This window comes from Pyrgilauda ruficollis, unplaced genomic scaffold, assembly GCF_017590135.1.
Source record: "Pyrgilauda ruficollis isolate IOZ18807 unplaced genomic scaffold, ASM1759013v1 scaffold20, whole genome shotgun sequence".
In the NCBI taxonomy this organism is placed as follows: Eukaryota; Metazoa; Chordata; class Aves; order Passeriformes; family Passeridae; genus Pyrgilauda; species Pyrgilauda ruficollis.
In genome coordinates, this window is record NW_024519207.1 from 96439 (window position 1) to 122557 (window position 26119).

At 40.9% G+C, this 26119-nt stretch overlaps 1 protein-coding gene across 1 annotated transcript in view; it reads left to right on the top strand.

Annotated features, from left to right (window-relative positions):
• The window catches only part of LOC121353247 (regulatory factor X associated protein), a 32275-nt gene extending 15779 nt beyond the window's left edge, over positions 1-16496 (top strand). The window contains exons 2-4 of the mRNA XM_041466930.1: positions 10962-11772; positions 14231-14338; positions 16287-16496. Of these exons, the coding sequence (XP_041322864.1) occupies positions 10962-11772; positions 14231-14338; positions 16287-16397 (1030 nt within the window). The 3' untranslated portion in view covers positions 16398-16496. The remainder of the gene's footprint in view (positions 1-10961; positions 11773-14230; positions 14339-16286) is intronic.
• Positions 16497-26119: the final 9623 nt, after the last annotated feature.

The window sequence follows — 26119 nt, forward strand, 5'->3', positions numbered from 1 at the left end:
TAAACACATTTTCCAGCAATTTAGCTAGGCTTGAATCCAAAACACAAAAAGCTAGAGAACCCACCACTGTTTTATTAGCTTAATCCAGCCATTAATCACTTTCACTCTTAAAAATTTGTGACTAATGTCATTTGAATCTGTATGACTTTAGTTTCCAGAAAATTGTTGGGGTTTTTTGGTTGGTTGGTTATGGTTTGGGTTTTTGTTTTTTTTTTGTTTTTTTTTTTTTTATTCTCCTGAGGTTTTCCCTATTTAATTCAACTTAATTTAATGCAATTACTATTATTTTATCTTCAAAAACCTACTTATATTGATGTTATCATGTGTCAGGTTTTTGGGTTTTTTTTTGAATGAACTTCTATTTTTTTTAATTTGTCTTTTGCAGATGTTCAATATTGCCCTAAGTTGCTAGAGAACTGGAAAACACTTTTAATTTCCTCTTATGATGGAAAAAAGCATGGCATATTTTCAATTAATTAACAGAAAGATTTATTAAGCCTTTATTTTTTTTTCTTCATAATAACTTTATCATCTCCATTTAACAGCAGGCCTAGGAAGAACACATTTTCTAAAAATCTTCAGCTTTTCATTTTTTCTGCATGATGCTAACATTTTTCTACATTTCATGATCATATATGCCTCCTTACCTATTTTTCATTACATATTATTAAATATTCACAAGGCCTGCCCTGGCTTCATTACTGGGCCTGATGCCTTGTGAAGGCTGACCTAGAACAGAGGCTAGATGGAGTTAAAGGATAAAGTAGGTTTTTATTAGGAGTACTCAATGGATACACCTTGGGCAGCACAAGAGCTGAGCCAAGGCCACACCCAAGATGAACCCAAAATGGTCACAAAATGCACGACCGGTCACAGGGTCTCTCACATTTATAAATTCTGGTCCATTAGCATATTGGAGTTAATTACAGCTTTAATCCCTGAAGTTTTACCCTTTTTGTCTTTCTCTCTTCAGTCCACCTTTGTTTATGCTCTTGGGCCTGAGATCTGATTGGCTGTCCTTGGGTCCCCAGCTAGAGAAGGAATTTTTTTGTCTACCTACTTTGTGAAGAGAGCTTACCATCCTTTAATATGAAGCCCAGACCCACACACTGAAGCAGCACAGAATCTGAAAAATATAAACCCTAAAACCTGAGGCATCAGGCCAAGATTGGCTCTAAGCCAAAGATGTTCCTTCTGATAGACTGGAACTTTTTTAACCATCTAATAAAATTTTCTTTTAAATCAATTATTTTCTAATTTTTCCTAAACTATTTTGGTCAATATTTTTCTGCTTTAAAGTTAACTCCTATACACTTGATAAGCAACCTTATGTGTAACATATGTTTTTATAATCACTGTTTATAGTGATTTTTTCCCACAGTGACTGCAATTAGTCTTGATTACTGGCTTCCTGATTTTCGACTCTGTGATTAATTTTTCTTTATCATAATCTGGCACTTAGTATCCCTCATGTAAGTAAATTACTATCTCTAATTGTTAGAATGTGTAATAATGCCTTAGCAGTGGGAGTCTAAACCTTCCCTTGCTCTTCTATGCTTTTAATGTAATAGGATGATGTATTTGTTATAAACTGTTCAAAGATCAAAAGTGTTGATTTGCCTGACTAGGACTTGCCTGAAAGACCATTACTTAAAGTACAGTCACTTTATTAAGCAGGAGTAAAGAAGGAGATGAGACCAACAAGGCTAGACATGGGTTAAAGAGCAATTCTTGTGGATTACATTAATATATACAAGTCATGCTGGCTGTCTTGCCTGTCGGCAAGCTACCAAGAAATTAAGGATACTATATACAAGCTCAAGTCTGATGCTTGACTCGACAGTGGAAATAGGCCAAAGTCAGCTGCAATTGGTCATGTAATTGCAAACATTTGACACGCTTACCCTTGTAACAGGAGATCCAGGTCATGGGGAAACTAGGAGCACAAAACACAGTGAAATAAGCTGTCAGCCTTTGGAGATCCTACTGTGGTCAGGAGTGGTGACTTATTTTTGTTTTACTCTTTCTTTTTTTTCCACAAGAAAGATGGATCTTCCACACATTGTCTGTAAAGTAAAGGTATTGTGATTTCCTTGAGAGTAAGGCTTGAGTTGTAGAAGAATTGTCAACAATTAAAGGGTTTTCAGTCCAAATTCTGCTTTGAGTGGTATTTGTGCAATTGTGTGGAAACTGGCAGGGTTGACTTTTTTCTCAATGATTTCAGTGTGGCTGTTAAAGCTTTACATCAGAGCTGGATTTTGCAATTAGCCATTCCTCACACTAGACAGTGAACAAGTATATGTAGACATATACTCACTTTATTCATACTGTTTTGAAAACAATCAAATCAATAGTGCCTATTTAAAAGAGAAAAAAGGGCAGACTGTAACATCTAGACTCTCTGCATCTAAAAATCTTTTGAAATACAGGCAGTTTCAGGGGAGCGCAATGATTTAAACTTCCAGCTTGTGTTTGTTATATAAAACACAGCACTGGCATTTTTCACCACCACTAATCAAGTCCAAAATCTGCATCTGTGTACTCCTTACACTGCAGAATGTCAATTAGTTTTATCCTCAGAGTACTGGTCCAAAACTACTGGTCCTCCTCGTTTCAGTATAAAAAAAAAAGGAGAAAACTCTTGATCAAGTGACAGTGCCAAAGAGAAGCAAAGAGGAATGAATTTACAGTTTTCAGACTTTGACACATTTCTAAACATGAATTATAATTCTTCATTGAGAAAAAGCAGTTGAGCAGGAATTACCTGGCTCTTATTCAACTTTTAAAAATTACTTGGAATAAGACTGTCTTCAGTGAGCTATTGTGTGACAAATAACTTATTATAAGAAAATAATACCAGGGAAACCATTTTCTTTATTACAAATAATCGTTCAACAGTTACAATGTAAGGATTGTACAGCAGTTGCAATATAAAGAGGAACATTTAGAAGTGGTGGGAATTTTTAATGTAAAATATTCTGTTGAAAAGATGATAAGTCATAATTATCCTTATGTCAATATATGAGGAACTAAACAAAATGTTTGAATGGTTTGAGAATAGTCAAATTGCATTTTTTGCTTCCTACTCTGTTTTCAATAGTTTAAATGTCAGCTCTATATAGGATGCACAAGACAAATCTCTAGGTTGCACACTTTTCCCTTCCAAAAAATATTCAACAGATTGTGTGGCACAGACCACTATGTTCACAAAAAAAAAAAAAAAAAGATGTTGAATGCTAAAAACTCAATAAGCCTACAAGTTGCCATCTATTTAGAACACAAAACCAGCCTCACAATTACACATACAAAGCCCTCATGGAGAACTTGTACTTCTCTCAATGTTTATTATGCAAAGAACCCTCAGCACTTTCCCCATGTTTCCCACACAGTTATCCATGAATCTCTCTGCTTTCTAAGGCAGACTTGCAGACTCAACATTTTCTCTTGTAGGACATTACTTGTAGCCCTTGCCAAGTGAGGAACCCTACTCTTCTGCAAGTTACTCTGTACCGTTCATAATCTTTTGACCTATTGTCAACTCATAAAAAACATTACAGAGAACTCCATCACTACAGCCCCAACACCTTGATTTTCCTGTACTGAACAGTTACAGAAAATCTGCAGCAGTTAGGGCGGCATAGTTCAAAAAGGGAAAATCGTGCCCTGCTTCTTTAAGGAGATTGTCTCTTCTGCAGGCTGTAACACAGCAACTCCCTTACAAGGCTCCATAAGCATCTCCTTCTTGGAAAAATTCTGTATCTGAAGTTGACCATCTCCAATGTACAAAGGGATATAATCTTTACTGACATTCCTGTACCAGAATATGCAACCAGTAGCATTTCTCAGCATAACTATTAAGTCTGCAGAGACCAAACTAACTTCTGGGTTTTTTACTGTATGCCAGTAGCTACTTCTAAAACAATAACCAGGATCTGGACAAGGTCTGAGTGTCTCCTGCATAATATTAGCCATTGACTCCAACTGGGAGAAGTTCAGCCTGTGGATTACAACATTTATCCTTCTGGCAGGAATGCATTAAAAATTATGCAGAAACAGATGTGCCTCAGCCAAATGGTGACACCAGGGACTTTGGGGTTACACAAAAACCTTCTGTAAAAATACATGGGAGAGTTCTTTTGCCTAGAAATTTTGATGCTTAAGAACAAGTGTGTGACACGCCTCCAGAAATATGTGCATCAGGTATATGTAGCTGCAATGCCAGAATGCCAAAATGATTGTAGATCAGTACGAATGCTTGAGGTGATGTTGCATGACAGGACCAATAAATTTAATGTTTGAGAAAAATGTTTAATGTGAAGTAGCAGTCCCAGGGCATCTGGTAACTAACCAAGGAACTGTCCCTAGATCTCTGAAAGAGAAAAAGGATAAAGGCAATTGAATTAGAAGACATAAGCTAATGACTACGGCATGTGCTGATGGCCCCTTAATAAATCCCTTTTGAGCTTCCTGAAAACTGGTTTCAGGCTCCTGTACTTGGAACCAGCTTGATATAGTTGGAAGTCTGGGTCCTGACTCCTCCAAAATTAAACTGTTTAAACATCCAGCTTTAATAGAATGGCTTTGAAAACAGCTGGGTCCCCAAGGGTGTTCCAACAGGCTGTTGATCATGGGTGCTTCAGGGCCAGCATTCAGGTCCGAATTAGACATGTTCTTGTTTGCCAAGATGAAAGGCAGAATAGCTGGATGCATACAGTACAAAACAGCACACTTGTCTAGGAAATGCTATTTCTGTACCTAAATAAAGTCTTGTAATGTCAGTCTGAGAAAGGAGAGAATAAACAGCTTCTTAGGCACAGATACAATTTACTGAGGATCAAGCCATGCTTCAGTCCTGTACAGTGATAGCTCCTTCCCCTCTATCCTGCAAAAAATAATTCCTTTCAGTCTGATAGTCTGAATCTGATCATAATAAAGTCCCTACATATGAACTTCCTTTGTACCTGTATTTGCTAAGAATTTCAAAGAGAACGTGTAAAAGTTATTGAGCAGAATACAACAAAATATTTGACATTCCATGAACTGTACTCCTTTCCCCCTGACTTTCTGTAAAGGAAAAGAAGAGAGGGCTAGGAAAGCATATAAATGAGGAGCCAACAAATCCTATTTACTGACAGTTGTTACTATGCAATTTCATAAACCACGGCATCTTGACTCTCCTGTGTCAGGAATACTTTATGCCTTTGCCCTTCCCTTTGTGGGTACCCTCTACATCACTGAGGTACAAAGAAGACAAAGTGATTCTGATTTTCTCGCTCTTTAAAGAACTGTCACTTAAAGAGAGAAAATTAAATACCCACCCCACCACCCTTGATATTGAGAAACAAAACAGAAAAGCCTCCATGACTGGGAAAAAGAAGGGACAAAGCTGCTGTTTCACAGCTTCAACAAAATGCACAAGAAATGTGCAAAAATAGCTCTAGTTCAAGAAAGAAATTCCTGTTAGCAGGTTAGAGGCACCCTTTCCACTGAGGGGATTCTCAAGTGTGAAATACCTATTTCAGAAAAACTAGACACCTTTGATAACACTTATATGTGAGAAACACGTGGCATTAAGCCAAAACAGAAAATATAAATTTTGCTGTCCAGATAACCATGCCAGAAATAAATATTCCAACTTTTGCTTGAAATGACATGCAAAACATACTTGTGAGAACTATACAGAATACTGCTTGATTGAAGTGATAAATTATTCACAGAACACGACCTGTGAATAAGTTGGCGAGTGACCTCAAGGTGTGACTACCTTAGATCATGAAACAGAGTCCATGGTGAGAAGCTCAGCAGGACCTGGCAGTGCTTGCTCACAGCCCAGAAAGTCAATCATATCCTGGGTTGCACCAAAAGGGGGTTGGCTATCAGGTCAAGGGAGGGAATTCTGCCCCTCTACTCCACTCTTCTGGGACCCCACCTAAAGTGCTGCATCCAGCTCTGGGCTTCTCAACATAAAGGTGGTGAGATTTTGGCACAGGTTGCCCAGAGAACTTGTGGATGCCCCATCCCTGGAAGCATTAAAGGCCAAGACTGTGTGGGGTTTTGAGCAACCTGGTCTAGAGGAAGGGGTCTCTGTCCATGGCAGGGAAGTTAGAACTAGAGGATCTGTAAGGCCCCTTCCAACACAAACTGTTCTGTGATTCTGTGAACATCAGCACTAAGGCCAGAACACATGATCAGTGTTATCAGTTGCTACAAAATAAGAAGGAAAAGATGCTGATGTTCAAACACAGGTATGAGTTGTTTGTATTTGGCAATAGACAGAGCAGCTAATCACTTATTTCCCTGCCAGGAGACGATTGCTTCCCTTATCTAGAGCTTTGCTTCCATCTAGTTTTAACTTTCTTAATAAACAAGGCTCTCCCTACTTCTACTGAAAGACAATATTCCATAGTCTAAAACTGAGCTCACTGCTTTTCTTTTTTCATTTTTGCAAATGTATCCCATTTTTGATATTTACTGCTTTATTACCATAGTGACTATACCTTCTTTTTTTTTACAGTAAGCAATTTTCTGTTATTCATGGTTTCTTGGCTATAAGGAGAGAAATATTTTAAAGTAGGCCCGAATTCAATTATTTAGATTGAGAGGGAATCAGCCTGTGAAACAGTAATAATTAGAATTAGCAATGCTGACTTTTGCCAAGGTACTCACTGTTCCATACCACAAAGGCATATATAACAACTCACATAGACTAGGAGACAGCTCAGGACATGTCCAAGGATGTTGGCTCTGCATGGGGGGACAACATCCAGAATGACAGTGACCCTACCCAGAGGCTAAAAGCAGTAAACATGATCCATTCATTGTGAATGGAAATCACCTAGACTAACAAAATGGCCTGCAGTTAAGTTTTACTTCAGAAATTTAAAACAACATCAAAGAAACACTGTTTTGAAAATTAGCAGTGTTCCAGTAACTAAAGCTGTGGAGAGAACAGGGACTAATAACTGCCCAGTGTGAGGTTCAAGGTATAGTCGAATGCCTGTCCTGAACACTTTTATTCATGTCTATTTTTGATTGGTTTTACTATTGTGTAAATCTTAATTTTATTAAAAAGCTGATTTACTTATGTCTAATTATGTGTAAATATATGGAATGGGAGATTTTCTTTCAGCATACCTATTTAATTTATCTGTTGTCATGGGACAAAGGTAACCATGTAAAATGAGAGGGGCACGGGGAAAGAAACCTATTTCTAATGGCCATTTTTGTCACACATATACTAAAACCAGAATACATATCATAATGCAAACCAAACTTTCGTTTAGTTAGTTTTTTTATTTCTATGATTGCAAAAATAAATTTGTCTGTAATTCATAAAGCCTAATGAGTTTCTGATAACACTCATTTTATATACTTGAACAGTGCAAAGAGAGATGTTTATAAGATTTGATGAAATTGGCATCAAATTTCTGTACACTTATCTGAAAAGCAAGATTTAACAGACTGATTACAGTAGCTTAAACTCCTTTGCTTTGCTATTTGTGGTAAGATTTCAGCACTCATTGGCATCTGGGCATTTGAATCAGTGAGCACATTGATCACTCTGCACATCACCTTCCTTTGAGGGCAGATTTGTTTTCAGACTGCTGAGCTTTTGAATCTTTCCATGACTGTATCACTGTGCAATTTGGCTTGAACATCAAGAGCAAGTAGGAAGAATAAATGGGGAGTTGGCTAAGCAGTACAAGGTACAACAAAGCAGAAAAACCTCTCTTGACTATATACTTGCATTTGGATTCCCTCATCAAACGATGTGTTTCTAAAGAGATGTATTTTAAAAACTATTAGTTTTCAGCTTCCTCCAGCAGTCTTCATTCATGCCTGTTTATCTTTCCAGTACCATTCATTTCTATTTTAAAAATCCAAATGCTCTCCTTGACTCAAGCTGTTAATTTTATGACAAATAACCAACAGCAATAAGGTTACAAGATACTTTGCATTTAGATTATATTTGTTGGGATTATCACAACACTGGATGTATGAATTTCAGAGTCCCATGTCTCACAGAAGTTCTTAGTATGGTCTCTGCTCTTACAGCACACGATAAAGGCAAATGCATCTTTGTGTGATAGATAGACAGATAGACAGACTGATAGACATTAACTGAACAAAATTCATATCATCCCTTATAGAAGAGTGCTAAAGTAACTTTAACAATTTGAAAATATTTCTTCAGCTATAATCATTAGTACTATCTTGGTTTGTAAGCAGGACAAATCAGCTTCTTCAATGATTATTGCCTTTCTGAATCTTAACAGGTATGTTTTTTAAAACATGTTGTTTCCAAGACAATTAAGAATTGCATGGTAAGAACTAGCACAGAACTCTAGAACACTAAAATGAACTATTTCACAAACACAAAAGAAGAGATAGCAGAAAATCAGAGAATCTATTTAAATATTTATTTAGAGATGTCTGCCTGAGGACAAATGAACTTATTACATTTCAGTAAATGAACTTATTACATTTCAATAATTGTATTTGTCCTCTCCTTTTAATTGCACCTGAGAAGACAAACCACGATGTGACTGCACCTGGCTGGATAGCAGTGATGGACAGATCGCTGATAAAATTTTCCAAACATGACTATCCCTCTCCAACAGCCGGATTTACACAAGTGCAGCCCAAGGAAATAACTACTTTTTTTGATTTTTTTTTTTCCATCAGAGTGTTTCTCTTTTCTGAGCAAACCAGGTAGAAAAGAAAAAGAGAACACCACTGGCAGCTTTTTAAGAAGGACTTGCTTTGTTAGCTGTCACTAATTTACTACCTGTGTATGTTCCTGTGCCCTCAAGCAAGCAGATTACAAGGTTCTGGGGCTAAAAAATTGGATAATACTTCACATTCCAGTACAGTAACAGACTCAGCAAATATCAAATCAATTTGCTAATTAATTAACCCCTTCAATATCTTTGTAATGTGCTGTTAGTTTTCTCAGGCTTTTTGTTGCTCTTTTTTCTTCAGAAGAGGAAAATGAGAACAATGGAGTTGAAGTATGTTTCCAGGCATAGTATCCAATGAAATCCACATGTGTTACCAGTGTCTAAGGTAGAATTCAACTTATTCTACCAAGAGAGGGAGTTTTCAGCAGAGCATTTGGTTGGAAACATTAACTCCATGAATAATTTTCTCATGTAGCCTTTAACTGCTTCAGTCTGCTGGAAAGACTGGCCCATGCCAAACCCTTCTGTCTCAGTGGGACTTTACAGAAGTGGATGAACAACTCTTCTTCCTGGAATTTAAAGGTTATCAGTTTCCTGTTTCTTTTAATTAGTTATCATGTGTGTACAGGCAGGGAGTGTCGCGGAAGAAAAATGTGATTTATTTTGGTTCATTATTACTTTGGAGTTTTATTTTAATTAATGTCAGAAGAACTTCGAATTTTGGGAAGACATTCTTTCAAGATGCATTCAAAGCAAAAGAAATAAACTAAAATTATTTCAATGGGTCCATAATGTGAAAAAACCCCAAACATTTTGTGATGACATCAAAATAGTTAAGAAGCAGGAGGAAAACAAAGCTATGTGATCAAGGCTGAGTCCTAAAGAAAGCTTCTGGTAAGTTGTCCCAGCAAGGCTGTAACAGAGATAAAAGACACTGGAGCAGATGTGGGGAAAGTAAGTCTCCACTGACAAAAATAGTCTGTAATTTCTGTTTAAACTCTGGAGCTGGAGGTCATCTCTCCCGTGACTGGTCAAAGGCAATGAGGACAGAGTTACTCAGTTCACTGCAATTTTTCTAGGACTATACCATCATTAACTATTTTGACAAATGAGAGAGAAATGTATTATGACAAGATTGAGAGTGAAACAATGGCTACGACTGCGAACAGCACAATCATTTATCTTAGTGACAGGAAAAGGGAGCTGTGATAATTGCCGGGGAATAAATGTGTTCTTTAATATGGGATGAACTGCAGTGTGCAATGAGAAAGGCAAGAACCCACGGAAAGTAAGGAGGTAAGACAAATAAAGGGGGGCCAACAGCAGGTGATCAAGGAGATGGAAGTCAGTGGGACTTCTCTGCAGCCATGCAGAAGTAACCCAAGGAGAGAATTGATACCCAAAGGAAGAAAGGGCAAGGAGCAACATGCTGACAGCCACATGGGCTGTCACTAGAGGCAACAAAAAGGCTAAGTGGGAGAAGCCAAGCTGCATCTCTGTATCTGCACTCTCAAGTGACAGTGGATGAAGAGCAAGGATACAAGTACAGCCGAGAGACAGCACTTGTGAAGATCAGCGGCAGGAAAGCTTGAGTCTGGACAGCCATCACACGACCACAGCAGGACAGAGGCTGAGAAGACTGACAGGGCGTAGAATCCCAGAAGATGACGGGATAATGTGTATGCCTCAAAAAACGATAGCTGGATAGCAATGGAGCCAACCAAGGACTTTTTGCACTAACAGACGAGGATTGCTGGTGTTAATGCTCTGTGAGAAAGAACAAGGTGTGGCTAGAGATGGGGCGCCATGCAGAGGGAGGGCGGCACTTTCCCACAACAGCCTTCTTGTAGTTCCTGGAGATGAGCTGAACACAGTATCACACACACACGGGAATGAGGGCAAGGTGTGGGCATGGGCTGTGGGAGGAGATCAAGACCATCGAAGTTCCTTGAAGCTCTCTGAGCTATTTCCCAAAAGATCTGAAAGAACAGACTGCTCGATAATTAATTTGCATAGAAAGCTAAACCTGTCCATGAAAAGGTACCCCCCGCCCCATCCAAGCCTGGGCAGCACCTCTCTTTTCTTTTCTCTCCTTTCTCAATTTTCTTTTCCTCTCTCTGGCCCCTCACCTCCTCTAATTCATTTTTTCTCTCTTTCCTTTCACCCTGCTCCTATATCCAGAACCCACTGCCGCGTGCTTTCACAGTGCGTCAGGGACTAAAAAACCAATTCCCACGCCAAGCGTGCACCATAGTAATACAACTTTCTGATTCCTTGCAGGCCCTCTGACTTCCATCGCTCCTTTCCATCACGAGTATCTACCACCCGGGGCCAAACCACACTGGCGGTTCTAACACAGTCTCAAGCGCTTCACACCGCCGACGTCGCTATAGCCGCCACGCAAATACCCCCACAGCGCCACAGGGGGCGGTGCCGCCATTACCGGGGCCCCGCCCCGAGCACGGCCAGGGCGCGTGCGCCGTGCGCGCGGGCGTGCGCGGCGGCGGAGGCGCGGGAGCTGCGGGGCCTGGTCGGGCCGGGCACTGCCGCCCTGCAGGGCAGCCCCGCCGCCGCTGCCGCCTCCTCCGCCTCTTCCTCCTCCTCCTCGTCGCCGCCGGAGCAGCAGCAGCTGACGCTGCTCGTCATGCAGCCGGGCGGCGGCGAGGAGGCGGCGGCCGGGGCGGCGGGGGTGGTGCTGCAACCGAGCGCCGACCCGCAGCTGCCGCCCTCCGCTAGCGGCGGCCTCATGGTGTTCTACGAGCTGGGGGCCGCCGGCGAGGTCGAGGTGGGGGAGGAGGAGGTCGAGGCGGCGGGCGGCGAGAGCACGGCCAGCCTGGAGGAGCTGGAGGAGGAGGAGGCGGCGGCGGCGCCGGGGGCTGCGGGCGGCGAAGCGGCGGCGGGCGGCGAGTGCAAGAGCTGCACGTACGAGGGCTGCAGCGAGACCACCACGCAGGTGGTGAAGCAGCGCAAGCCCTGGATGTGCAAGCGGCACCGCAACAAGATCTACAAGGACAAGTACAAGCGCAAGAAGAGCGACCAGGCCCTGGGGGGCGGCGGGGCGGCGGCCGCGGGGGGCGGCCCGCGGGCCGAGGTGAGGCGGGGGGCGGCGGGGCCCGGCCAGGCCGCCCTCGGGTGCCGCGTGGTCCCTCGGAGTTGGGGATTCCTAGGGGTCTGTAGGGATCTGTCCGACGGCCTGAGGAAAGGGAAGAAGTTTAGGGCCGTCCTACAGCTCGCTCTTCCTCCTGTTTACCAGGGCAAGCTCCGTTTGTTTTCAGCTCTGACGTACAATTGTAGAAACGTGGAGCTATACCAGATTCCAAGAAAAGAAATACCGCTAGAAGATGCTTCCCTTGCAGCGTGGCTTTTTTTCCCGTGGTAGGAAAGTATAGATCTAAGAGAGATGTTAAGACTTGTTTCTCAGCTGGTGCTGAAGTGTGGGGTTTTAAAGTCACAAAGGCTGTTGGGTATCAGGTGTACAAAACTCAGTTGTGTAGGTTCTTCAGGATGCTTTTTAGTTTTCACTTTTAATTAAATGATAGGTAAATATTTCGACCACTGCTAGTTCATACTTAACTTGTATAAACTAATGTGTATTAGTTTAGATGGGGAAATACTATCAGTGGGAAAACTGATGGGAATGTTCAGTTTTTTAAATACTCTTTCCTACAGTTTGTGACTCAGCTAGGACCATACACTTCTGTGATGGTCGCTTGTACAGAGTTACTGTTTCAGATCTTGTGTTTAGATGAAACAGAAAAAGGGAAATAGTTTTACACTTGAAGGTGCTAAGTTGTTTATGCTCAAAGGGATAGGTGTAAAATAGTGATTGTCAGAAGAAAAAAAAAAGTCTTACCTGGCCCTCCTGCTGTGTCTGGAGTCATGTTGCTGGGAACTGATCTAACTGCAAACTGACCACCCAAATATTTTCCTGTTTCTGTTTTTTTCTTCGTGTAAATAGTAACCATACAGGGTGTCACACGAAAGGATCTTCTTCTATAGGTCTGTAAAAGCCATGAGGCAGGTGCTTTAAAAAAGGGAAGTGTACATGATGTTGCTAGGGAAGATTCTCTCATCTTCTCTTTCAGTTCAAAGGTCTTGCTGAGGTTTTCCTGATACAGTCTGTAACTATAAGTGATACATGTTCCATATAGTATTTTAGATTTTTGTTGAACCCTGAGCCTCTGTTACATTTGGTGTTTTTTTCAGGCCTGCTACCTGGTGTGAATACTCATGTGTTTTTGAATCTTGTTGGTGTCAACCTAATTTGACAGGTAGTGTTTACATTAGAACAGTTCCTCTTGTGTTTGTGATACTTACTCTAAGTTTTTTCCTTCTCACATTGAAAAGGTATGCTTGTTTCCAGTGAAAAAGTTACACACTTTTTATCATCCATGTTTTGTGGGCCAATTCTAGTAGCTACTTCTCATTTCAATGAGATAAGAGAAGCTGCACACATTATTCAAGAGGAGAATGAATTCTAGATTTATATACCAGCATGACTTTCCCTCTTCTCTCTTCCTTCCCTGATAGTTCATCTTGCTCAATTCATGATGTGTCTACACAAATACTTGTGCTAGTTTAGGAAAGGGGACAATATGGGAGAAGGGTAAAAATGCTGCGTTTCATGTAGTGATGAGTTGAAACTTTTTGATCTGTAGCATGAAATAGTGATTATTGCATGTTGTAAGAGGGTGGGAGTTTTTTTCCCAGTTTGTTTGTGCAGGTTGCTTTCAATGTAAGGAAATTAGAGCCTGAACTTGCAGAGGAAAGCAGGGTATTTAGTGCGAAATTTACTTACTTTTTTGATTTGGTGTTTATTGAGGCCTTTTTCAGTAAAAGTTCCTAGTAGAAGTTTCATTTTTCACGTCTGTGGACAGGATAGAAGTGAAAGATACTGGGACAGTGTTTTGTTGTTCCTGCTTTTGAACCCTTTCAGGTAGATGGAAGGATCAGCAAGTTTTGAATGTCATACACATAGGATTCAACACCTTTTGTATCTTCTTTAGAGCAGATTGTAGAGCCATGTTGTACTAGTATGTCTGATTCAGATGACTGGTGATTATACAGGGAACAGAATAAACTTGGGGGGAAAAAAAAAAAGCCTGTGGCTTTGGCAAGTTTATCGTAGTGTTCTGAAGTATGTTTTGGTTTTGGTTCTACAAGGATTATTGTCATTCCTGCCCAATTACAAACAGTAAATATAATTCATTTCCACAAGATGGAGGCTGACCTGTTGTGAATTACTTCATTTTTAAGAAATGCAATCAAATAAATTGAAGCCATTAACTAGCCCTAGTAACCTGTCCAGTTTTGCAGTATAGAAGACTAACTCAGCTGCATTGCTTCACGCTTGCTGGTGAAATAATGAAAGGAAGTGGAAAGAAGAGGCCAGGTCTTGAATAGATAGATTTCCATTCCTGTGGTGTTACTTTGCTCTGCAGGTTAAGGAGGCAAATGTTCTTTGCTCTTGGGATTTTCTGCGTATGACTGTATCAGAGTTCATAGTCTGACTTCCCTGGTTTTTTTGTTCTGTTTTCTGTTATGTGCAGGATAGTGTTGAAGGTTCAGTGTCTGTCACAAAGCAGAGAACAGGATCCATTGGAGATCGCCCAGCAAGACCTACTCTTTTAGAACAAGTATTGAATAAGAAGAGGCTGGTAAGTCTTGTTTTTGAGAGGTTTTGAATTCAAATAAGTAAAGGCAATGTAACAGTGTTTACCTGTCACCACTGTGAAAAAAGAAAATCAGTTTAATAAGCATGCACTGCAAGTACCTATTTTCAAATTTGAAACATGCTTCGGAGATGTGTGCTTCAGTCTCTCTGTGGAGGATACTAAGATGACTGAATTTAATGATCTGAAGTTTTGGTAGTAACAGATGTGGTGGTTTCTTTAGGGGTAAATAGTGCCTACAGTGTAACTGAGATGGTTTTAGCTTGTTAAACCAAAGCCTTAGGTAGAACAAGGAATGGACTTTAGATGTAAGCTTTACCATGATGTGTTTTAGAAGTTGTATCATACCAAATCTGAAGTTGTGTATACATGTGTTGATAAAGCAAGCTCTAAGCAAACAGTGTGATTTATAATATTTGCAGACTGCATAAATAGCATGTCTCATAAGTTTTTTAAACACTGGTTTCTCTTTAACAAGTTAAGCCCAGAGCAGGGAAATAATTCCATACCTACAGTTTGTTCAGCTTCTTCATTACAACTTTCTTTGTTGCAAGGTTTTGCAGTCCCTATTCTTCAAAAGCTCTTGGGACTGTAAAAGCTACTGGGACTGTTTGTCTTCTCTCTGTTACCTGTGCATCGCAATTTAACAATCTTCATTATAGTGCTGTAGTGTTTGTTCAGAAATTTGGAAAGCCTTGAAAGAAACGTGATGTCAGTCTTAGGTATACAACTACCTAGATGTATTTCTTGATAATTCTTTCTCAATTGTAGCACTTTTTTTAGTGAGTATGTCTAAAACTCAGAGGAGTATTCATAGCTTTTCAGTTTTTATGAGGAAAACAAGTAATGAACTATGGAGTAGTTTTCATATTATCTCTTGTTCTTCACACCCCACTTACTGGCTTGCTGTCCCCTTTCCTGGCTGTTTCTATTGACATGGCTTTTAACTTAATTTGGAAGGTATCTTATGAATGAAACATTATTTTTTATAGAAGTACAGCAACTAGAAACTCTTTTAATAGTAGTTCAGAGCTTTTGTACTAATTATGTCAAGGCTCTTTAAGAACTCAGGATTCCTTTCAGTATTCCTGAAATTCAGATTCTCCTTGATCTGGTTCTTGGTTCTGTCTTTCTCCTCTGACTTGCAGTCAGTTCTCCTCTGACTGCAGTTGCAGTACCTGTTTGGTTGTATCACTGAAGTAACCATGGATAATGAGCAAGCATCTAGGGAATTCATTCAGCTGAAAAATAACCCTTTTGCTATATTAATTTTTGGAAGGAATCAAGTCCCAACCTGATTCGCCATTTTACCTTACAATCACTTGTGCTGCCACCGTGCAGGAATGGGAGCGAACAACCAGAGTTGTATTACAGACTGCAACTATTCAAGCCAGGAGCCAAATTCAAATACTTTTAGATACTTTTGTCTTTTGATTAAATGCAGAGGAGTTTTTTCAGTCATTCCCTGTGGATGGACTGCTGTTTTGAAATGTTGGGAAATTCTGGGCAGTCAGTGAAAACCATAGAGTACTTGAGTTGGAAGGGACCTACAAGGATTGGATTGAGTCCAACTCCCTGCTCCTCACGGGACTGCCTAAAACTAAAATATGTGCTATGGGCATAGTCCTGATGCTTGAACTCTGATAGGCACGTGAGCTTTGATGCAGGATTACAATATTTTATTCATTTATTAAACTGGTTTTGAGAGATCTGCAGTGAGAAATGTAGAAATTAGCTCAACTGAAGCACAACTGAAAGATGTTTTGGTTCTAGTATGTCAATAAATGACTCCTGTTTGCTATACTTACAGGGGTTTTTATGATATTAAGCAACAGCAGTGGGTAATGTGCAAATTCATGTAATGGAAAAATATTACTATGGTAGCTATTTAACATATGTGAGTTTTGTAAAGTTCACTTTCTCTCTCTTTCAGTCCCTACTCAGAAGCCCAGAAGTGGTGCAGTTTCTACAGAAACAACAGCAACTGTTAAGTCAACAAGCTTTGGAACAAAGACAGCAACAGTTTCAAGGAGCACCTGGGTAATGAGGAAAGAACAATGATCTGCAGATGAGTCTGGTGCTGAAGGAGGGACAGGATCTGTATTTTGTATAAATACAAAGGATGTCAGTGTTTAAACAAAAATGGAAGTTGCTGTTGTTATGTATTTGTTTCTTGTTGGCACTTTTGAGGTTTTGAGCTGCTTGGGTGTCTGTAGACTTGTGAGCAAGTCATAGAATGGTCTGGGGTGTGTTATGGAAACTCCCAGTCTGACCATTCACAGGACTCTGACAGTCATTCTCCCGGTGCTAGAGACTTCAACTTCTGGGACCAAAGCTCCTTCACTGTGGATAGCTCCAGTCGTCTGAGAGATGCCCCACTGAGAGACTCCCTGCACACCTGGCTTGCAGTCAGACCAGGTTTCCTTACTGGTTTGACCCCAGGTCTTTATGGAACCTTGTTCCATAAAGTAATTCATTAACAGTGTAATAACACAAAAGTAGCCTGGGCTGGTGCCTCTGAGGAGGGATCTCCGACAAAGGAACTCCTGGGCTTTTATACCATCAGTGTCTAATGCTCTTCCTCTTGAGTCTTCCCTTCTGAGTCTTCCATTCCTGCCATGTCCCTGTGTCCATTCACCTGGCTAGCCACTCACCTTCATGCCTTTTGTTATACAAAGAGTTGGCAGTTCACTGCCTCCTGTCTTCACTCCCACCCAGAGCTCAATTTGCATCTGTCTGCATCTCTAACTGCAACTTACAAATCAACTACCTGCACCAGATGTATTCCTCAACAGTTGGAAGGGACCTTGAATGATCATCAAGTTCCAGCTCCCCTGCTGTGAACAGGGACACTTTTCATAACATCAGGTTACTCAGAGCTCTGTCCACCCCAGCCTTGAACACTTCCCAGGGAGGGGGTATACATACCCAACTTTTCTGAGCAACCTGTTCCAGTGCCTGACGACCCTCACAGTAAAGAATTTCTTCCTAATACCTAATCTAAATCTACTCTCAGTGTGAACCCATTCCCCCTTAGTCCGTCTTTACATGCCCTTGTAAAAGTCCCTCTCCCATCTTTCTTGTAGGCTCCCTTCAAGTAATGGAAGGCTGCAATTAGGTCACTATGAAGCCACCTCTTTTCCCAGCTGAACAATCCCAATTCTCTCAGCCTTTCCTCATAGGAGACGTCTTCCATCCCTCTAATCAGCTTGTGACCCATCTCTGATTTGCTGTAACAGGTGGATGTCCTTCCTGTGTTGTGGGTTGCAGAGCTGGATGCAGTCCACCAGTTGGGATTTTCACCAGAGCAGAGAGACTGTGATGGGTTGACTTTGGCAGGACATACAGATTTATAAATTTTCATTAATGGCTATCCCCTGTCCTTTCACAGATAGGTATTATTTTCCCGTCTCAAGAGCATCCTCCACCCTTTCAGATGTCCAAAGTCAGGCCATGACTTGGGTTAGATTCCATCAAGATGGGTGCTCAGGACAGGAGAAGTAGCACACTTAATTATTGCTCGCCAACGTTGGCCCTGTGCCTCCCACTCTCCTTACTCCTCACAAAATTCATGCCTCATCAGTTCATGTCGTTTTAGCTGCTTTACTTTTGCAACATACAACTTACACCACAAATTATTTTACCCCCAAGGTTAGATTTCCTTGGAGCACACACCAGGTCTCCCCATCCTTCTGCATTACCCACCAAGTACACCCAGGTATTTGAGCAAAGACAGTCCCATAAACAGGTTTGCCTTTTCCTATAGGGAGAGAAATCCACCCCGATTTTCCCAAACACTTCCTATGTATAGTATGGGGACCTTATCTCCTCCCCAGTGGATAGGGGTTTTGTTAGGGCAGACCAGGGAGGTTTGCAAATCTGGTGTTAACCAGCCAAGTGGCTTCTGTTAAATTTACATCCCGATCCTTCCATGCCCCATTACCTAACCCTTAACACAGTCTTCAGCGGTTCATTATACCACTCAGTCTTTCCAGAGGCTTATGGATGATAAGGGATGTGATGCCCACTCAATGCCATGATTTTTTGCCCAAGAGCTTATTAGGTTGTTTTGAAAACTAGTCCCATTGTCTGATGAGATTCTCTCTGGGGTTCCATGTTGCCACAAAATGTGTCTCTCAAGACCTGAGATGGTGTCTTTGGCAATGGTTTACAGGGTTTGTTGCCAGCCAACCAGTTGTTACCTCTACCACGGTGAGTATGATTCACATATTTGGCGTGTTTTTGGGCATGTGAACATCTCCCTGATTTACCTTTCCAGTCATGTTTTCGATATGTGCGCTGAAGTCCTGCCCCAGTGCAGGTGCAGTCCAGCCCAGATGGGTTTATCCTTGTGTTGCCAATTGATCTTCTTCCATCTTTTCAGCCACTTCCATAGGGCATTAGCCACCATCCAGAAATCAGGATAGAGATAGAAGCAGGTCACTTTTCTCATTCAGCAATCTCTCAGGCTAGTTCAGATGGCTTTCACCTCTGCAAAATGGCCTGACTCACCTTCTTCAGCAGTCTCAATGACTTGTCCACCTCTGATGGTTTCCTGACACACAGCAGGATCTGTCACTAAATAGGACATAGCCTCTTTCATCTTCTGGTAACTCGTTGTGCGTGGGTGCTTCTTGTGCACAAGACTCCTTCTCTGGCAATGCTCCAAAATCTTTGCCTTCTGGCCAGTCCATGATTTTTTCCAGAATTCCCAACTGAGTTCATGTAATCAATGCTACCCTCTTACTCTATGTAGCACTGACTGTGTGATCTGTTGCGGGGATGTTTCCTTTGAAATCTGGAGAAGTCTTCTCCAATTATTTTTAAACCTTAATTTTAATATTTAATTTGTTAATAAAAACTTATTTATGGTAGCAGTGTTTAGCTGTACACCCTTTTCTAGCAAAATTATAATAAATTAACATTTTTCTATATAAACATTTACAGTTGAGTCAGTCTTTGATGACAATCATTGATGGAAATCAATTACTTTCTGTAGACATTGTGAAACAAAGTTCTGAAGTTGAGCCAGTCCAGTGGGATTACCTAACAGCAATTGCTCAGGGATATGAGAAATTTATGTCCTGTAGAATCTTGCACTAAAGGCAAAGACAACTAGCCATCAAGAAATCAATCCAGCAGGTCAGAAAAGTACAAGTAGGTGATCTGTTTTTTACCTGCAAGCTGAATAGGCTTGAAATGCTTCATTGTGCACAGCATGTGAAAGAATTTGCATTTAAAAGTTCCTAAAGTGATAAATGGCAAAAAGCTTTAAAAAGTATCAGGTGAAAAGTATGAAACTGAGAGTTGGACCTTGTTACATGGAGTTATTTGAAATTACTAACTTCTTATATGTGAAATATAACTTAATTACAGATTAGAATGCCACTAATTTTTAAGTGACTAAATGTTAAAGTTTTTAACTCATAATAGTAAATAATTCAAAATCTAGTCCTTTTCTTCTCAAAAAGGTATAGTTAAAATTCTTTTATTAAGACAACAGATCTCTAATCAGCTGCAGTGCTAGACTTCACAGGTTTTCAGCCAGTTAAAAAGAACTTGCAATTGATTGGGTTAAGAATCCAAACACTGTATTACGTGTGTAATCCAAACACCATATTATGTAAGTGTTAAATCCTGTGTTTTATTTATAAAAATCATTTTGTATTAAGCCACATTTTTGAATAGAGGTTATCCAAATGGGTTAGGTGCTTATTATCAACTACTTTTATATTGCAGCAGTTTGATCCACTAAATAATATCTCTTCAGCAGTATTTGTTAGTCTTACGGATTTTTACATGCTCTGCTTTTTGTATGTATACAACTTGTTCTGTAGGGATTTATTGTATTTAGCATTGTGCAAGTTGTTCTTTAAAAAAGAACTTGAAAAACTTTGTATAAACAGTTCTGGACCAATAAGTGAGTAAAATCTTTGGTTTTTCTTTTAAAAAAAAAGGCTGTTCTTTTTTGTTTTGTTAAATTTGTATGGGTTTTTCTTCCTGTGCTAAAACAGCCAGCTCTGACTAAAAGGAAATTTTGTGTTTCAAGGTCTTGTTATAGAAAATTATTTTAGATTTAAGCAAAATTAGGTTACTTTTCAGTGCACAAGAATATATGTGAAAACATAATTGGCAAAAATTGTATTTGATTTTGTTATAAGTGGTCACCTTTTAAAAGGAGAACAGATCATTTGTGTGGGCAGATCTGATAAAACTTTTTTAAAACCAAAACCCTCAGGGCAGAAAATTGGCACAGGGAGTGTTTGTTAAGACAGTGCTGAACAAGTTGTCTATGTCAAAACAAATGGCAGTTGCTGAAGCTGTGCATAGAGACGTTCAGTAGAGTGCAGCTCACCTACCCTCTATTTTTGGTAGTCTGTGATAGCAGCACCATCAGGCTGGTGCAGACACTGGGAGATGTGCTGGTAGCAGTGCTCTCCTGTTCGGGCAGAAGATTGGATGGGATTTCCAAGACAGTGCTGTCTGCATAGCTCTGAGGCCCATTATGTTGAGTACTCCCTTCTGTTATTGCAGAATAAATCTGAATTTTAGGAAGATGGAAACACACTTCTGTAAGAGTACATTCTTACTATATCTCTCTTTGTCCTTGAGCAATTCAAGAACTGCGCAGCTGCAAGTCTGTCTTTCCACTAATGTCAGTCTGGTCCAGAGGGAAGGCTTCTGTCACAGGGCAGCATCACTGTTCATTTACTGCCTGTCAGATCAGAGCTGTTCCCATCCAAAGAAAACAACCATCCTCTTGAATCATCAAATCTGTTACAGGACAGTGAGGGATTCATATACATGGGGATTTTATGCTGAATTAATTTTCAATACATTTTCTTGTGTCAAGCGTCCCATTACTCACTTAGTGCAATGACTGATTCCTCTTGCCTAAGACTGATTTGTATAAAAAAAGGCTTTCTAAATGCTCCAGTTCCCAAAGTCACTTGTGGTCATACTGGGACCTGCAGCCAATCTCTTTAAAAGAGAAGAATGGGAGACAACCAGAGAAGGAATTCTTAAAACAGAAATATCTTTATTAACAGTAAAACACAAGACATGAATAATCCCTTTTACAATAGAATAATTCCGGCCAAAGAAAGTGGAGTGCGTTAAAAAGTGTATTGTTCAGACTAAATGTGTTGTCTTCAGAATGCCTCAAATCGAACGCAGTGGGAGGAATGCTTGGGAAAGTGTCCCCTTGGTTAGCAGTCGTTCCATCTTTCTTGGTACGGCATGGCGTGGAATAGAGTACTCTGGGGCTGGTTGGAGGACTCCGAGCTGCCTGGATCTCTCACACTCCTGAAGCTATGTGTGTGATTTTTCATTCTCCAGAGGCAAGAGCCCAAGTATTGTTCTTTATACAGCGACCTACGCTGGTTGACAGAATGTCACAAACCGTGAGTAATACTTGTGGATAGTGCAGATGTTTTGCTTTGCTTCTGATGGAAAACAGAGGGCAGAATTATTCACAGACATGAGTGACTCTTGTTAATCTGTGGATGATTCACAGTGCTTTTCTCACCAGACTGATAGATTATAGTTGACACAACCCCATAGTTCACACTCCATGCTCAAATCCACCATTTTAGCCCCTTGCATAGAGCTTTGCAACTTCATGCCTTCACTGATCCACACAAAAAGGCCCGTTTCTTCATTTTCTTGTCTTACTTCTCAACCCCATTTATATCACAGAGGTGATATGAAATGAAGGTGTAAATTGCTAACACTGACTTCTCTGCAGAAAGCAGGCTGTGGTACATTTAACTTGTACTTTAAAAGTATTATAAATAATTAAAAACTCCAATTGCTTGAGTAAGTGAAAAAAAAAATTATCTGAATGCGCAATTATCTCTGCTCATCATTATGTTTGTTCCCTTGCTCTTGTTTGCAAAGCTCCTCATGGACATAACTGTGAATTAATAAGACAACACACACTTTAGCATCGAATAAACCACTTTGAATATGATGTGCTCGCTCACTATTGTGAAAATGCAAGGGGTCAGATTCCAAGTTTTCTCTAGCTTTTCTTTGCTGATGAGGTCTGTATTTAAAATTATTAACTGGTTGGTCTATTTCACCCTATGCTATTCATATGCAATATTATTTCAATACTAACACAGAATATAAAATAGCAGCATCCATGGATAATAAAAACACTATGACTGAAGATCAAAAATGTGTTCACAATTAGCTGCAAATGTTCACATTGACTGTAATGGAAGAGTAGCTGACTCTGGAGGACATAGTGGTTATGTCTACCTTGCGTGAGAGACATGGCCTGCAAATTAGATCTGTTATCTATACAGGCATCAAGTTTGCAAGCGTGGCCCAGGTGCAAGTGGAGGTGTCCTCTTGTTGGGATTCTCATGTGCCTCACCTCCCTGGCAGAGAAATGTGGCATCAGTATGGCAATGTAATGTAAGGCACGCCTGGGCAGGGTGTCTGGAAAGCCCTGGAGTGAGCACATAACAGGATTCTGGCTGTTCCTGGCTGTTCTGGAGCTTCCTATGGGTAGATAGATGATGGGTACAAACCAAAGGCTGTGTTCCATGCTGGTCCCCAACATGCAGAATTGTCTGTCTGTCCTAGAGACACAAAGCAATTTCTCTCAACGGAACAAAGACTAAATGCCCACTCAGGCTTCCTGTGCCTTGCAGAAAGGTACTCCTGGAGCTGCCATGAGGAACAAGCCCTGTTTCAGTGTCTGCAATGAAGCCTCCAGGTTGAGAACTTTTTAATTCATAGATCTCAAGTCTCACAGAACCTCTTTCCCCGCTGCAAGATGGGACTAACTTTGTCGAGCTCTTTTTTCATGGTAACTTGAGCTCTTAGTTGCTCTTAGGGAATCACACTTGTCCATCCTTATGTACTGTTAAAAATCTGATTTCATAGTCAGGAGTCCTCATGAAGGTTCCTGCTGTCTTGTTTTCCTTTGGGCACTGCAATTTCCCACCTTATCTTGAAATGAGCTGGTTTGTTGCAATTCCCAGGTTAGATGCTCTCTCTATATATAGTCCACATCTTTCAGTTGTGCTGTTTCTGTTTAGATTGCATCTTTCTTTGATGAGCACATACTGGATGTGTCCTTGGACAGTGCCCCAGTACTGAGTGCTGAGCTCCTCATTAGTCTTGAGGCAAGGCAGAGGATAATCTTCCAAGTGCGGTTCCCAAATGCAACCAGAGCGTACTCTCTGGAGCACATGGGACACCATCTGCCCCACTACATCGGATGGTTTAATCAGGAAGCTGGCATGTTCTCCCAGGGCAGGTGTGTAGGAAAAACCCAAGCAAGGGTTGTGGTACTGCAAGCTGCTCCTAAAACAGGCCTTGAGTGGCTGCCTGAGCGTGTACTGCCTTATACCTCCAGTGATGACCACTGGGCTTATCTGGCTGTATGCTCCCTCCTCCTCCTCAGTCTCTTCATCATCTCAGTGCACTTCTGGCTACTGGAACACCCATGAACTATAAATCCTTTATAAAAATTTTCTCAGCCCCTTCAGTGAGGTCTCCACTCAGAAGGGCTTGAGTTCAGATGTTCAAGTAACAGCTGCTTCTCCAGGTTTCTCCAGAGCAAGGAAGTCTTGTTTCTGGCTTGGCGGGCATCTGGGACATCATTGCCATCAAATAGTTTGATTATCTTTAAAGATGATAAGTCCCAACCTCGTGCCATGGGCAGGGACACCCTCCTGTAGATCAGGTTACTCAAAGCCCTGTCCAAACTGGCCTTGAACAATTCCAGGGACAGGGCATCCACAACTTCTCTGGGATAGCTTTTCCTGTGCCAGTGTCTCCCCACCTTCACAATGAAGAATTTCTGCCTAATATCTTAAATAAAACTACCCTCTTTCATAAAGCCATTACCCACTTGTCCTATGGCCTTCTTGTGATATAAATCTACATTTTAGACAGCACTGCTCAACTTTGAAAAATGGTATTTAATTGCTCAGCCTTATGACTCATTGATCTTTTTTTGTTGTGTTTGATTTTGCTTGTACTAAGTTAGGTTATGGGGAGCCAGCGGAAGAGGTGAATAGTACAGAGGATGTAATGTTTCTTTCCTTTGCTAAGTACCATGTAGTGCTAAAGTATTCCTTAAAGTTATAGTTGTACCAGAGCAGTCTTGATCCAAGAACATTAGTTTAATACTTGATACCCCTTTAAAGTTCCTAAATTGATCAGGGTTTTTTTATTAGTTGTTTTCATGCAGTCAAGAAGCAAAGTCTCTGCCTGAGCTACCTCTGTAAATCCAGCTGTTTGTGCAACTCCTTAGTCACTGGTGAGATTCATTTGTAGAGCTGATAGACAAAGGTGGGTGTTGTAAGTCAGGAAGAACAAGGGCAGATTAGATAAGGTTACAGTCACAAATGCCTTGTTTTCTGCATTTTAAGAGGGTGAAGATGTGTTTACAGCGAGAGATGTTTGTAGTGCTGATTTTATGCTGAGGGAACGCTAATATTAAATAGCTGAGGGGAAACATGTTTCATCCTGAAAGTGCTGCTAACAGAGAGCCCCTCCTGTGGCAACCAGTTATCACTGAATCTCCACAGAGACCCAAAGGATGATGTATATTGGAAGGGATCTCACCATGGCATCAAGTCTGACACCCTGCTCCAGACAGGGACTGCTTAGACAAGGCTGCTCAAGGCAGTGAAAGTCTTGACACCGTACCCGCTGTAGACATGGAAGGGATTTCCTCAGCTCCAGCTGATGCTACTTTGGGCCACAGTTTCCTTTATGCTTCTGGTACATTACCCTTCAGACTGAAGCATTCTGATGAGGAGTAAAGACATTAGTGGAATCCCAGCTGATGGGGAGGGCAAGCACAAGCCACACCTTGCAATGCTACAGTCACTGCTGTGCCGTACCTGGGCAGCTTTTCCTAGCAAGGGGATGGGACTGGGCCACCCAAGCAGCAGTGCCATGGAATGGCTCCAGATAGTCAGGGTGTAAGATTTGCTTCTGTCACCTCTGGATGCAAACAGCACATTAATACTGGTGGTGCCGAAGAACTGGCAGCAACAGAAGTAATCTCTCGACTATTTAATAGGGAAACAAGTGGTCTATGTACCATGCTGAATGTGCTTTATGCTTCTGCCTCATAAGCTCCCACTGCTCCCTGCTGATGCATGGTACTCCTCCACAGAAACTTTTAAGAGGCCATGAACTGTTGATGACTCAAAAAAACCCATTTTAACAATCTGCCTTCAACTAAGTAGTCTTGCTGTAAGTGGTTTTAAATCTCTCAAGAAGACTGTCTCCAAAGCCTAAGCATTAATGAGTAGAACATTTATAAAGACCATAAACTGACTACAGGTTTAAAGGTTCATGAAGACCTTTGAGCAGAAATTATCTTCTTCCAAAGTGGAGAAGACATTAGAGATACAAAGTTATATTGCTGTAAATTATAAGAAACCTGAATTTTAACCAATTGGAATTCATATATATTAGAGACGCCAGTAGAAGAAACTTTGTTAAAAAAGAAAGGGAAATAAATGGTTTATTAGCCTTACTTTTTTATCTCTGCATCTGGGCAGGGGACATCTTATTTACTTTTTTGTCTCATCCACTGTTACCACTCCTCCCATGTACAGTGGGCTTTGGGGAGGAGCTGTCATCTTCTGTGTGTGCACAGCACAGTGGGCTAAACCCCCCTAAACCATCAGAATAGGAAACAACTGACACAGTGGTATCAGCCTTCCCAAAGGCTGAAAACAGATGGCTGTTGCCAGAATTGCCCAGAATCGAGTGCTTTGATCCAGT